Source organism: Tamandua tetradactyla, chromosome 26 (genome assembly GCF_023851605.1).
Source record: "Tamandua tetradactyla isolate mTamTet1 chromosome 26, mTamTet1.pri, whole genome shotgun sequence".
Classification (NCBI taxonomy): domain Eukaryota; kingdom Metazoa; phylum Chordata; class Mammalia; order Pilosa; family Myrmecophagidae; genus Tamandua; species Tamandua tetradactyla.
In genome coordinates this window covers 19,403,908-19,420,148 of record NC_135352.1, presented here as the reverse complement: position 1 = coordinate 19,420,148, position 16,241 = coordinate 19,403,908, and the positions used below count along the sequence as shown (strand labels likewise).

At 35.3% G+C, this 16,241-nt stretch overlaps 1 protein-coding gene across 5 annotated transcripts in view; it reads right to left on the bottom strand.

The window, feature by feature from the left end:
* Positions 1–16,241, bottom strand: part of TUSC3 (tumor suppressor candidate 3) — a 267,076-nt gene that overhangs the window by 163,140 nt on the left and 87,695 nt on the right. For all 5 annotated transcript variants that reach the window (XM_077144666.1, XM_077144665.1, XM_077144664.1 and 2 more), the window contains exon 2: positions 9,106–9,275. In XM_077144666.1, the coding sequence (XP_077000781.1) occupies positions 9,106–9,275 (170 nt within the window). The remainder of the gene's footprint in view (positions 1–9,105; positions 9,276–16,241) is intronic.

Genomic DNA, 16,241 nt, shown 5'->3' with positions numbered 1-16,241 from the left:
AGTGAAGAAATAAGGATAAAAGTAAATACATAATGGATAAAAAATTGGGTAGTCTGAAATACTAGTGGTCAATGAGAGGGAGTAGTAAGGGATATGGAATGTATGAGTTTTTTCTCTTTTCTTTTTATTGCTTTTTCTGGAGTGATGCAAATATTCTAAAAATGATCGAGGTGATGAATATACTCAAAGTGATGGGATGTATGTGTGTAAAGATTTCTCAATAAAAATAATTTTTAAAAAACTCAATAAATAATAAACAAGCCAACTGAAAATGGGCAAAAGAATGAACAGTTATTTCAACAAAGTGTAAATGCAGATGAACATGAAAAGATGTTTAACATATCCAGCAATTAAGGAAATGAAAATTAAAATCACAATGAGATACCACTGCACCCTTACCAGAATGGTTAAGATAAAAAAATACTGACAACACAAAATGCTGGTAAAGATCCAGAGAAATAAGATCACTTATACACCACTGGTGGGAATGTAAATGGTGTAGCACCTCTGAAAAATAGTTTGGCAGTTTCTATTTTGTTTTATTATTGACACCTTTCCTGTCAATAAAATAAAACTTATAGGGTGGGCCACGGTGGCTCAGCAGGTAAGAATGCTTGCCTGCCATGCCCGAGGACCCGGGTTCGATTCCCGGTGCCTGCCCATGTAAAAAATAAATAAATAAATAAATAAATAAATAAATCTCATAGGGCCCAAGTTCGTTGGCATACAACTGTTGGCATGCAACTGTTCATAATATTCTCTTACTGAAGTTATTTGCCTTTTTCTTTTTTCCCTTTTCATTTTTTGTCAGATTAGCCTGTTTGTCAAATCTATTGATTTTTTAAAAAAACAATTATTCTTTTTTTTATTCTCTACATTGTTTCTCTATTCTCTATGCCATCTATCTCCACTTCTTTCCAGTCTTCAAGATGTAAAGTTAGGTCATTAATTTGACAACTTCCTTTTTTAAAAAATATTTTCATTAAGAAATCTTCACATCCATGGCACACAATATCATCGCATAGTTGTGTAGTCCTCACCATGATCATTTTTAGAACATTTGCATCACTCCAGAAATGTAAATAAAAAGAAAAACTCATACATTCCATACCCCTAGCAGCCCCTACCTCTCACTGACCACTAGTACTTCAATCTACCCAATATTTTTTTTACCCCTTATTACTCTCAAATATCGATCTATCTATCTATTTATTTTTCCTTATTTGTTCACTCATCTGTCCATACCCTGGATAAAAAGAGCATCAGACACAAGGATTTCATAATCACACAGTCACACTGTAAAAGCTATAGAGTTATACAATCATCTTCAAGAATCAAGGCTACTGGCAATAGGGGGAACAAATGTTAAAATAAATTTAGTTTAAAATGCTAATGACCAATGAGGGCGAGGGGTAAGGAGTATGGTATGTATAATCTTTTTTTTTCTGTTTTCATTTTATTTCTTTTTCTGTTGTCTTTTTATTTTTTTCTGAATTGATGCAAATGTTCTAAGAAATGAAGAATATGCAACTAAGTGATGATATTGTTAATTACTGATTATATATGTAGACGGAATGATCACAGTTAATGTTTTAGTTCATTTGTTGTTAATTTTTTAATTAATAAATAGATAAATTTAAAAAAAAAAGAACCTGAGAGTTAACTTGTGATGATAAATATTATATACTTATAGCCCTTTGAATATTATCTGGCACACAATAGGGGCTGAGTATATAGAATCTATTTTATATTATTACTATATAACTTCTACCGTTTGTAAAAAAAAAAAAAAAAAAAAACCAATTATTGTTCCAACAAAAAAAGAATCAAGGTTACTGGAACACAGCTCAACAGTTTCAAGTACTTCCCTCCAGCCACTTCAATACATCACAAACTAAGAGGACATATCTACATAATGCATAAGAATTGACTTACAGGATATCCTCTCGATAGATGGCGTTTTTTAAACTTTTTTTTATTGTGAACTATATACACAAAAAAGCAATAAACTTCCAAGTATGATTTAAGAAGGAGTTATAGAACAGATTTCGAAGTTTGGTATGTGTTACAGTTCCACAATTTTTCCTTTTTTTCTTCTAGCCGCTCCAAGACACTGGAAACCAAAAGAAATAATCAATATAATAATTTAGCAATCATACTCATTTGTTAATCTTATCTTCTCAATTATACTCCTCCTCTTTTTTTGCATGTGAAAAATAATATATATACAAAAAAAGCAATAAATTTCAAAGTACATTGCAACAATTAGTTGTAGAACAGACTTCAGAATTTGGTATGGGTTACAATTCTATAATTTTAGGTTTTTACTTCGTAGCTGCTCTAAAGTACTGGAGACTAAAAAAATAATATCAATATCATGATTCAGCACTCAAACTCATTTGTTAAATCCTACCTTCTCTGTACAACTCCACCATCACCTGTGATCTTTCTCACACTCTTTGGGTGTATTTCAGCTATGCCCATTATAACTTTTTCACCTTGGAAGGGGCTATCAATAAATACGAGATAGGAGTATGGAACTAGTTGCATGGAACCCTCTGCATTTCAGGAGTTATCTGGTCCAGGGACCAACTTGGAGGTTGGAGGTTTCTATAATGCCCTAGGTATTCTTTAGGATTATCAGGAATGGTTTTGGTTGGGGTTTTGGCAAGTTATAATAAGTAGCAATGTCTAACTGAAGCTTGTGTAAGAGTCATCTCCAGAGTAGCCTCTTGACTCTATTTGGACTCTCTCAGCCACTGAGACTTTATTTGTTACTCTTTCTGTCTTTAAATACAGACATTCACAGTTATAAAGTTCCCTATGAACATGCTACATCCTGTTAAGTTTGGTGTTTTGTGTTTTTTCTTTATTTGTCTCTATTTTCTAATTTCTGTTGCAGTTTCTTCTTTAACCCACTGATTGTTTAAGAGTGTGCCATTTGATTTCCACATATTTGTAAATTTAATAGCTTCCCTTCTGTTACTGATTTCTAGCTTTATCCCACTCTGATCATAGAAATTACTTTTTATAATTTCAATAATTTTTAACTTATTAAGACTTGTCTGTGCCCTAATATATAGTCTATACTAAAGAATGATGGGTTTTAACCTTAAAAGAGTTTGTATTTCTGCTATCATTGGGTAAAATGTTCTCCATACATATCAATTACATATAGCTGGTTTATTGTGTTGTTCAGGTCCTCTATGCTCTTATTGATCTGTTTAGATGTTCTAGTCAGTGTTGACAAGGATGTATTAAAATACCCAACTGTTACTGTAGAACTTTTATTTCTCCTTTCAATTCTGTCAATGTTCGCTTCATATATCTTGGTGTTCTTCTGCTGGGTGCATATATACTTGTAATCATTAAATATTTTTGTCGAATTGCCCTTTTTATTGATATTAATGTCCTTCATTTACTGAAAGTCTATTTTGTCGATATTTAACAAGCCCACCCCCACTGTTTTGATTACTATTTGCATTAAATATTTTTTTCCATTCTCTTACTTCCAATCTATACCTATGTATCTAAGATGTGTGTCTCACAAACAGCATTTCGTTGGATCATATCGCTTTAATCCAAACTGTCAATCTCTGCCTTTTGACTGAAAATTTACATTTACATTTAGGGAAATTACTGATAAAGCAAGACTTACTTTTGTCAATTTGCTAATTGTTTTTTGTTAAGTCTTATACCTTTTTTCTTCCCTCCTTTCCTCCATTGCTTCCTTGATTTTTATTTAGATGATCTTTTATAATGAGCCATTTTGAATCATTTATCTTTTTCTTTAGTTTAGAATTTTTCAGATGATTTGCTTTATGAGTACCAGGGGGCTTACATTTAGCATACTAAATATATTACAATTTAATTTGTACTGATTCCTACTTGACTTCAATAGCCTACACATAAACAGTATCTACATATTTCCATTCTTTCCTTTTATATCATTCATATTACAAATTACATCTCTATGCACGGTGTGTCCAGTAACAAAGATTTATGCTTGTTTTTTATGCATTTGAACTTTCAGCCTTGTAAGAAGTAAAAGACAGCATAACAAATGAACAATGAGATAACACTGGCATATATATTTACCCATACTGTTACTAACACCAGAAATCTTTATTCCTTCATCCACCATTGAGATACTGCCAGTATCCTTTCCTTTCAACATGGAGGACTCCCTTCAGCATTTCATTTAAGAGAGTTGTATTGGTAATGAACTCCCTTAGTTTTTGATTGTCTAAAAACATCTTAATTTCTTTTTTTTTTTGAAGGAAATATTTGCTAGGTATATTAATCTCAGATAAGGGTTTTTATTTATTTGTTTGTTTTCTTTCAACAACACTAAATATGTCTTCCTCCCACTGCCTTCTGGTTTCCATGGTTTCTACTGAAAAATCAGATGTTAATCTTATTAAGGATTCCTTATAAGGGCACCTCACTTCTCTCTTGCTATTTTTAATATTCTGTCTTTGTTCTTGGCTTTGGACAGTTTGATCATAATATATCTCAGTATGGCTCTATTTGAGTTCATCCTGCTTAGCATTCATTGAGCATGCTGGATTTGTATGTTCATCTTTCATAAGATTTGCGATGTTTGCTGCCATTATTTCTTCAAATAGTTTTTCTGGCCCTTTATCTCTTCTCTTTCTGGGACTCCTATGATGCATACATTGGTATGTTTGATGGTGTTCCAGGTTCCTCAGGCTCTGTTCACTTTTTCATTTTTTTTTCTTTGCTCCTCAAACTGGGCAATATTAATTGTCTTGTCTTTGAGTTCACAGATCCCTTCTTCTGCCTCCTCCAATCTGCTCTTCAATACCACTACTGCATTTTTCACTTCAGTAATTGTGCCTTTGAACTGCAGAATTTTCATTTGGTTCTTCTTTGTAATTTCTACTCATTACTGAGATTCTCATTTTGGTCAAATATTATATTCCTGATTTCCTTTAGTTCTTTGCCATGGTTTCTTTTAGTTCACTGATCATATTTATGAGAGCTGTTCTAAGATCTTTTATTAGTTCTTTCAGAGACTGCATTTTCTCTGGAATATATTCTGTTGAACTCTTTCTCCTGTGACTGGGCCTTGCTTTCCTGTCTCCTTGTATGTTTTGTAATTTTTTGTTGAGAGTTGGACACTCTGAGTGTTATGTTATGTCCACTATGGAAATCTAGTTCTCCCACTGTCTAGTCCACCAGAGTAAAAACAAGAAGAGAAAAAAAAAAAGGAAGTAGAAAAAAGAGAGACAGAGAAGAAAAAATACTAACAAACAAATGAAGCACTCATAAAAAAATAAAAAGTAAAAAATAAAACAATGAAGTACACTGCCTCTCCAAGCCTCTTGTTACGTTACGCATCAGTGGGAAGCCAGCAGCTACTGGTTTCAAGGCAAAACCTAGGCCAGCATCCCCATTTGTCTCTCAGGGATCTGCCAGACCCTAAAAATATAAAATAGAGAAATATAAAAGTCAACCAAGCAAAAGGTAAAAATAAAAAAGAAAAGAAAGAAGTACACTGGCTCTCAATGTCTCAGTAGATGCTGGTGTAAGACTAGAAAATGCTACTTCTGAGAAAGTGAGACTAGCATCTACACTGGGCCCTTAGGGACTTGCCAAAAATAAGCAACACAAGAAAAAGAGGAGAAAAAAAAGCCAATGAAAAAGTACACTGGGTCTTTAAGTCACAGCTTAAGGGCAGAAGCCACTGCTACAGGGAGGGCTGAAAGCAAAGCCAGAGTCTACACTGTTTCCTCAGGGACCAGGAAACGCATTTGGAGAAGGAAGGAAAAAAATAACACCATCACCAGCAAGATCTTTATGTCCTGGTGGATGTCGGTGGGAGGCTGGAAGCACAGCTGCTCGGAGGGCAAAAACTGAAGCCAGACTCTGCACTGGTACCTCACAGATGAACTGCAATCCTAAACCCTACCTCTGGCAGCCCAGTTAACCACTTCCGAAATCTGGTCCACATTGCTGCAGTTGAAGGTGTTTTCTGCTGCCAGTGCCATGGATCTATGAGCAATGGGGTTGACCATACTTTCTTCTTTTGTATGGGCAGGCATCAGAAATCGAACCTGGGTCTTCGGCATGGCAGGTGAGAACACTGCCTGCTGAGCCACCATGGGTCCCCAATCATTTACTTTTTTTTTTAAACATTTTTTATTGTGAAATATAACATATATACAAAAAAAAGCAATAAATTTCAAAGTACATTTTAACAATTAGTTTATAGAACAGATTTTGAAATTTGGTATAGGATACAGTTACACATTTCAGGTTTTTCCTTCTAGCTGCTCCAAGACATTGGAGACTTAAATATCAGTATGATGATTCAGTAGTTATACTCATTTGTTAAATCCTAACTTACTGTTACCACTCCTCCTTCTCCTTTGATCTATCTCCCAAACTTAAGAGATATTTGGGTTATGGCCATTCCAACATTTTTCATGTTGAAAAGTGATGACCACAATATGGGACAGGGAGATGGAAATGGCTGAAGTTCTTGGAGAGATCAGTACCTCTGGGTTTCAGGATTTACCTGGTCTAGAAACCATTTGAAGGTTTAAGTTTCTGAAAAGTAACCTGAGCGCATGCTACTTTTGTAGGATTGCAGAAAGAGCCTTGGGTGTTCATTAGGGTTAATAGGAATGATGTTGGTTGGGAGTTGGCAAATCTTAGCAATTAGCAGTATCTAGCTCAAGCCTGCATAAGAGTAGCCTCTAGAATAGCCTCTCAACTCTAACTGAACTCTCTTAACCACTGATACCTTATTTTGTTATCTTTCTTTCCCCCCTTTTGGTCAGGAAGTGTTGTCAACCACACAGTGCCAGGGACAGGCTCATTCCTGGGAGTCATGTCTCATGTTGCCAGGGAGACCTTCACCCCTGGACATCATGTCCCATGTAGCAGGGAGGGTACTGATTTTTCCTTGCAGAGTTGGGCTTAGAGAGAGAGAGAGGCCACATTTGAGCCACAAAACAGGTTGTCTGGAAAAAACGCTTAGATATAATTATAGGTAGGCTTACCTTCTCTGCTACAGAAATAAGTTTCATAGAGCAAAAGCCTCAAGATCAAGGACTTACCCTATTGACTTAGGAGTCCATAGTGTTTGAGAGAGTATCCAAGGTTTCCCAGGTGGGAAAGTTAAATAGATACACATTTTATTTTATCTCCAGTCCCTCAAGGGACTTGGTCAACATGCTTTGTTTTTTTTGTTGTTTTTGTTTCAAACTTTCTTATTGTATACTATAACATATATATACAAAGCAAAGAAATAAAAAAAGCAATAATTTTCAAAGCATTCTTCAAAAAGTGGTTACAGGACAGATCCCAGAGTTTGTCATGGGTTATCATCACAATCAGTTTTTTCCCCTTCTTTTTTTGTGAACAATAACATATATACAAAGCACAGACCACAGTTAGTTGTAGAACATATTTCAGACTTTGACATGGGTCACAATTTCACAATTTTAGGTTTTTACTTCTAGCTGCTCTAAAATACTGGAGACTAAAAGAGATATCAATCTAATGATTCAGCATTCATATTCATTTGCTAAGTCCTATCTTCTATGTATAATTCCACCACCACCTTTGATCTTTCCATACATCTCATTGGCGTTGTTTGGGCTATGGCAATTCTAAATTTTTGATATTGGAAGGGTCTGTCGCTCATGGGGTAGGGAGATGGAACTATCACTACCAACCATTTACTTTGAAAAGTTGAATTCTTGGCAGCTTCTCGCTTACTCTGGCACTCCTATAGCTATTTTATGTCCTTTCTGGTTCCAGGGTTACTACCTAGCTAATTCCAGTGCTTTCATTTTTCTAATGAAGGGAGTGATTTGTAAAGCTTCCTAATCCATATTTCACTAGCAGTTTCTTAAAAAACTAAACATACAACTACTATACAACCCAGCCATCATACTCTCTGGCATTTATCTTATAGAAATCAAAATGCATATTCTTATTTTTTAAAAAAAAACTGTACAGGAATGTTCATAGTAGCTTTGTTCATAACAGGGCAAAGCTAGAAACAACCTAGGTGCCCTTTAATAGTTCTTTGGTTAAACAAACTATCATATATCCATACCATGGACTATTATTCAGCAATAAGAAAAGGATCTATTGATATATGCAACAACTTGAATGGATTTTGAGGGAATGATATTAAGTAAAAAAAAAAAAAAAAAAAAAGTCAATCCAAAAGGTCATATACTATATGATTCCACCTAAATAAATTATTGAAATGACAAAATTATAGAAATAAAGAACTGATCAGTGATTGCTAGGGGTCAAGTTTGGGTGGTGTTGAATAAAACGAGCATGGATATAGCTATAAAAGGACACCGGAAGGGATTCTTATAATAATGGAACTATTCTGTGTCTTGACTACATCAGTGTCAATACCCTGATTGTGATATTGTACTATAGTTTTATATGCTGTCACTACTGGGGGAAACTAGGTCAAAGATACAACAGATCTCTCTGTATTATTTCTTAGAATTGCACACAAATCTATAATTATCCCAAAAGTTTAATTAAAAAAAGCATGTGTTGCATAAGCATATTTATATTGTCTATAATTTTCTGTAGTATGTTCCTACTGTGAAGTATTTAATTCATTTCAAATAGATTATTATTATATAAGAGGAAGAACTTTCTTATCAATTAGAAGTACTGGAAAGAATACTGATGTCCCTGAATAGAAGTGAGCCCATCCTATAAAGCTGTTTAAATTGAAGACATTTGGGGGTCTACACTATTATCCATAAGATATATTAGGTAACCTATAAGGCAATATCCAAATCAAATTCTATCACAAATTTCCTTTAGGCAAGACATAAGGATAACATAAATCTGTTTCCATGATCACATGGGGAACTGATTTATAAATATCTCATGTGCCCATAATGAAAGAATATTAGCTTACCAATGTCATTTTCAAGAATACATTGTGAGCTTGCTATTAAATACACAGTTTTATTCACAAAACCTTGAACAATTGTGTAATACTCATATATATATATTTATCAGAAAATATAATTAAATAAATATATAAGCCTGAGATAATTTGCAATCGTTAAAAAATATATAAATTACCTGCACACAGAACACTGTCGCTGAGGCTGAAGAGCAGTGAACATAACAATCATAGAATAGTTCCGAGGCGGAGCCTTTATAAATTTTCTGAATTTGTCACCATTCATTCGGAAGATTGAGCGCCTGGAACTCCATTCCATCAGTTGTTCTACTTTTTCAGCTAAAAGATTCTGCAAATAAACATAGGAATTTAATCTATTCAGGGTTAAACAGAATTATATAAGATGGTATTTTTCCCAAAATTAATTTCTGTTTAAAGTCTTTGGGTAAATATATTCATTATTAATTGTCATTAACCCATATATTCATAATATATTCATTTTATTTTTCTTCATGGTTCAATGCTTTATAACAGACATTAAATGTAAAACAATCAGGCTTCTGCATCCAGAAATGTGAAACAGACATACTTTTCCCTAATCTTCCCACTAAACACAGATTAAAAACACAGGTCATTATATTAAAAAACAAGCATAAAAATCTGAAAGGTGGAGGGAGGAAGGCAGACTGACTAGAGAGCTTAGACCTAGAAATGGCATGCTGGTAAATTCCCTGGGTTTTCTTTTTGCTTCCTAAAACCCAGACTGGCTACTGGAGAATCCAGCAATGCAAGAATACCAAAGGGGGGTAGGAAAAATAAAGCCCCAAGAAAAGTCTGTTCTTTCTACTCAAAGGACAAAGAAAAGGGCAACCTGACAAGACAAAAAATTTTTAGACAATATCCAACTCTACTTCAGCCAAACACTACAGGTAGGAAAAAAAATAAATAATAATAAACCACAACCCTGACTATCAAAGACTGGGTAGGGAGTCGTAACTCTCCAGACCTTCCCAGGTGATGTCAGAGAAGACCAAGTGGGAAGCCAGAACTTTCACCCAACCCAGCCTGGTTTCAGTGGAGATCAGGCTGGAAACCTAGACTTTCAAACTCTCCATCTGCCCAGCAGTGATGAAACACCTTCCCTCTCCCGTCTGTGGTCGTATTAGAAGAAGGCAAGGAAGAATTAGGACTTTCACCAGGAACCAGAAGTAATGAGACCATTCCTCTTACTCTGACATTTCACCGGAAGTCATTTGGAAGCAACAATGTTAATGTGGACTCTCTGCCCCTCCCACCCAGGGAGTATCAACCAAAGTCTATTGGGAACCAAACATCCTACCTCTTCCAAACAGTAATATGAACCACAACTCCAACAAGGTGTCAACAGAGCCAAGTAGGGAACCTGGACTTCTACCTCCACCTGGCAATAATGAGGCTACCTCTCTCTTTCCCATGCACAATTGTGTCAGAGAGAGCCTGCTAAAGTAAAAGATTTAAATGCAATCCAAAATCTCATAATACTCAAATGACCAGGTTTCAGTTGAAAATCACTTGCCATATTTAAGAACCAGGAAAATCTCAACTTGAATGGGAGGTAAAAAATCAACAGACACAAACATCGAGATGACAGATGTTAGAACTATCTGAAAAGGATTTTTTAAATCCTCTAAAAAGAAAACAATCAATTAAATTGCCTGCAACTTACTTTTTTACAACTACCAAAAGCAATACTGAGAGTAACGTCATCAACATACTGATGTAAGATCCCCTGAAAAAACCTCCCCAGAGATTCAGCGAATAAGAAGACAGACCTCACTTGCTTAGAACTCTGGAGGACAGCAGAGATTGAAGAAAGACTCCACAAATGGTGAATCAAAGAAAAAAAATGTATCAGGTGTCATGGTCAGGCTCATGTGTCAACTTAGCCAAGTGGTAGTACCTGTTTGTCTGGTTGGGCAAGTGCTGGCCTGTCTTTTGTATGAGGATATTTCATAGAATTAAATCATGATCTGTCAGCTACATCCACAGCTGATTCCATTTGTAATAAGTCAAAGGGAGTGTCTTCTTTAATGTGTGATGCTTAATCTAATCACTGGAAGTCCTTTAAGGAGGATTCAGAAGAGAGAGGTTCTCTTCCTGCTTTGGCTGGTAAGCCTCTCCTATGGAGTTTGTCCTGACCCTCCAACAGAATCGTCAGCTTCACAGCCTGCCCTACAGATTTTGGACTCTATGTCCCCATGGTTACGTGAGACACTTTTATAAATTTTATATTTACAAATATTTCCTGTTGATTCTGTTTCTCTAGAGAACCCTAACTAATTCATCAGGTAGAAAACTTCCATCCCAGACCCACAGGACCTGTTCCCTGCCCCCTAACTAGGTCCATGTATCTTGGGAGCGGCACAGAGTCAGTGGCCTGAATCCCTCCTACATCAACCAGGTAACAGACTAAAAAGCCACTTACAGCAGCAAGTTAGAATCCAGTACATATCCAGACATAAGGACACAAGTCCACAGAAATCCAGGGTGGAACATAAGCCACTGAAGAGGTCTGCATAGAGAAGCTTCCCCCACCCCCACTGAGGGGGGGGGGGTTAAAAAAAGAGAGAGAGCACAGTAGTGGTGGATTCATGAATACAGTACTATTGGCTGGACTACCTAAACACAAAACAGATTTTTTGGAGTGACCCAACTTTCTGGATTAACCCCATCTGGTTACCTGGGGCAGGATACCCTAACAGGAAAGAAACCAGAGGTAGAAAGGCCTCAGAGAGGTAAAAAATTAAAAAATTAAAAAATTAAAAAAATTAAAGGCGGCGGGTAGGAGAGGGTGGGTTTAAGATAAACTGTTTAAGACATGATGGGTCTCAGAACTGAAAACTCTACTAAAACAGGGCACTGAGTAAGGGAGAGAATTTAAACAAATCATAGGAGCTGGAGAGAAAATTCTACAAAAATACAAATAGAACATATTAAGATTCCCAGAGAAGGAACACAGAAAGGTAGTCTGTTCAACAAACAGTGCTGGGAAAACTGGATCTCCATTTGCAGATAAAAACAGGAGGAGGGCCCCTACCTCACACCACATACAAATATCAAAAATGGATCGAAGACCAAATTATAAGAGCCAGAATTATCAAACTCCCAGAAGGAAGTGTAGGGAAGAATCTTCAGGACCTTGTGTTAGGCAATGGCTTCTTACAATTTACCCCTGAAGCACAAGCAACAGAAGAAAACATAGATAATTGGACCTCATCAAAATAAAAACTTTTGTACCTCCAAGAACATTATTATGAACGTAAAAAAGACAATATACACAATGGGAAAAAATAAATTGGAAACCACATTTCTGATAAAGGTTTAATATCCAGCATATATTAAAAAATCCTTCAACTTAACCACAAGAAGATAAATAACCCAATTTAAATATGGGCAAAAGACTTGAGTGGACATCTCTACAAAGAAGATATACAAATGGAAATAAAGCACATGCAAAGATGCTCAACATCATTAGCATTAGGGAAAGCAAATCAAAATCACAATGAGACACAATTTCATTCCCATTAGAATGGCTGCTATTAAAATGTATTTTGCTCATGATTGTTCTGTAACCCCATAGCTTCTTAAAATAAAGTTTTTTCAAAAAGCAATACTGCTTGCAACGTAATTTAATCATATAGATTATATATTGCTTTTTAAAATGTATATACTATTTCCCCAAGACATTTTAGTTTTTTAAATAATCTGCAGGAGTCCTGCCTATTTTCACATACATACACACATATACATCAACACATGCACACAGAGTAATGCCACTTCCTCTCCCCAGCTGGAAGAACAATATAGTTATGGGTGAAGATCAAGGTCAAGGACCTTACTGGGCTTTGACTAATCAAGAAGAACTTGCTGTGGCATACTCTGACAAAGGACTGTATAGGACAATACAAAAAAACTACATATCAATGTGAAAAATGCAGAGCACAAAGAAAACTATGTACAAAAGATGTGAACAGACATACAAAAGTATAAACAACCCAAATGGCCCATAAATAAAAGAAATGATGCTCAATTTCACTAGTTGTCAGGGAAATGCAAAGATAAACTATATGGGGGCGGGCCACAGTGGCTCAGCAGGCAAGAATGCTTGCCTGCCATGCCAGAGGACCCAGGTTCGATTCTCAGTGCCTGCCCACGTATAAAAAAAGATAAACTATATGGCCCCAGAATGGCTAAAATGATAAGGCCTGACCATATACTGTGATGGCAAAACTTTGGAGAAATTGAATTCTCATGAATTCCTCATACAAGTATAAACTGATAAAACCACTGTTCTAGTTTATCTCCTAAAATGAATATAGGCAAATTCTGTCATCCAGCAACACCACAGGAAATTTTGTCATTCAGCAATACCACTTACATGACTACACCCCAAGAGAAAACTTCACATTCATTCCACTGAAAGCATGTGCAAAAATAATCAGAGAAGCACTAAAACAGTCTCAAAATGGAAATAACTAAAATGTCCATTAACACTAGAGTAATAAATACATTGCTACATATTCATATAATGGAATACTGTATATCCATGAACATGAATAAACCATAATGACATGAGACAACATAGAGAAACCTCATAAACAAAATACTGAGTGAAAGAAATTCTACACAAGAATGCTGTATGATTCTATTTATAGTAAAGTCAATAAGAGGGAAAAAATAATCTACTATGCTAAAAGTCAGGGTACCGGTTATCCTGGAGCAAGCAGACATATGGTAGGAGGCATAGTGACTGGGAGACAAACACCAGTGGGGTTGGTGTGCTAGTAATATTCTATACATAGCAGGAGGTGAAGAGTGAGGAAATAACACTCTAGGTTCTATACAGCATCTTCTTAGTCTTTGAATAATTCATTTCACCTGAAAAAGTCTGAGAAGAACTCTATGGGGTTGTATATCCACAGGAAAAGAAATTTCTTGTCCTTGCAAAAGCAAGTATCAGTGGTCAAGGGAGAAAGGCTTAAATTACACTGTTTAAGCAAGCTCTACCTTAGAACTCTAAGAAATGTAATCTCCTTCCCCTCCCCATTCAAGTAAAAAGTGAGGGTGGTTTCCAGTGAATCACTCATAGACTGGGAAGTTTGACAAGGGGAGAGAAGGGGTGATAGGCACCTTACACCCTGAGTTAGGGCAAAAATGTTATTGAAGTGCTTTGTACTCACCTGAACAAGAAAAAGACAAACAGAAAGAAATGAAACAGAGTAAGTGCTAGCCATAGAGCAGAAATCTTGAATTAGTAATTTGGCAGATAGACAACATTCAGGAAAGCACACATTTAGCATATTATTTGGATAGAAAATAATAATTGTGCCTTACTTACTGGGATAATTATTAGTTTAAAAAAAAAAAAAAGAGGGACATCATTTTCCCACATTAAAAGGTAGGAAATGAAATTGGTCTTAACCTCAAAGCAAGCAAATATTTAGATTTCATTATATTTAACTTTTAGGGTTTTGACTTCAAATACATACTATGAATATATTGGCCATACAAAGTAAAATTATAATCTTATTAAACTGAAACTTAAATTATAAAATTTATTTTAGAATATATTCTCTGTTTCATCAATATACTAAAAATAGTTGAAAATCAAGCAGAACTTTTATGTGTTAGTTCTGAGAAGGGGCATTTACTATTTATATAATTAATATATTATATTGCTGTTTCATATATTTCACTAGTATGTAACTTATATGGAACTCCTATATATGTTCAATAAGATTTACTTTATCCCCTTGAGGAAATGGTGAGAAAGGGGGAAAATTCAACTCCCCCATTTGGAAAATTCCTGATATCCTCACAAGCAGTGGGGATAACCAAATTAATAGGCCAAGCCCTCAATCTTGGAGTTTGTTCATATGAAACTTATCCCCGCTAAGGGATAGGCCAAGCCTTCTTAAAATTAGACCTAAGAGTCACACCCTAGAAAACCTCTTTTTTTACTCAGATGTGGCCTATTTCTCTCTCAGCCAACACAGCACTCACAGCCCTCCTCTTCTCTACATGGGACATGACTCTCAGGGATGTAAACCCTTCTGGAAACATGAGACAGAAATCCTAGAATGAGCTGGGACTCTTCATCAAGGGATTGAGAAAACCTTCTCAACTGAAAAGGGGAAGAGAGAAATGAGACAAAAAAAAAAGTGTCAGTGGCTGAGAGATTTCAGAGTTGAGAGGTTATCCTGGAGGTTATTCTTACACATTATATAGATATCCCCTTTTTAGTCTAAGGCGTATTAGAGAGGTTAGAGGGTAGTGCCTGAAACTGCAGAGCTGTGTTCCAGTAGCCATGTTTCTTGAAGATGATTGTATAATGATATAGCTTTTTGTGTGATTGTGAAAACCTTGTTCTGATGGTTCTTTTATCTATGGTATGGACAGATGAATAAAACATACAGATTAAAAATAAATAAATAATAGAGGGAATAAATGTTTACAAAATTTGATGGTTACATGGGGAAAACGTACCTACTGAAAACTATGGACTATGGTTAAAAGCAATATTTTAATATTCTTTCATTAACAGTGAACAAATGTGCCACACTAATACTATAAGTCAATGGGAAGGGGGATAAGCAGTATAGGAGGATTGGGGTTTTATTTTTTATTTTTATTTACTTTCTGGAGTAATGAGAATGTTTAAAATTGATCATGGGGATCTATGCACAACTATGTGATGATACTGTGAGCCAGTGATTGTATACTTCAGATGGTCTGTATAGTGTTTGAGTGTATCTCAATAAAACTGTATATAAAAAAAAGATTTACTTTAAAGTCTTGAATTGTTTGTTCAATTGTTCCAGTGTACTACAACACTCAGTGAATCAATTTCATTTCTGTAATGTCTTCTGTGCCTTGAAAAAAATGTTTAAATAATAAGAAAATCACTATATAAATAAAATATTTTATTTATACAAACTGTGACCCTCTATGTAAAGACAGATCATCCAGACTGGAAATCAAGTAGTCCAATCCACTAACGAGGGAAGAAGGGAATTGGTCTAAGAAACCACTACTCATCATGAGCAGGTAGGATATTTTAGTATACTTTCCTCATTAAATAACACAAACGCACGCACACACTCTTTTCTTTTACTACCCTTAGAACTCCTACAATAATCTTATTCTATTTTTTCTTGTTTAGATAGTCATACAATTACAACTATATATATATTATATATATCAAAACAAAATGAAGGGTCAAAGATTTCACTCTACCTGCAAGCCATTAAGTTACTAAGAATACTGTTCATGGCTG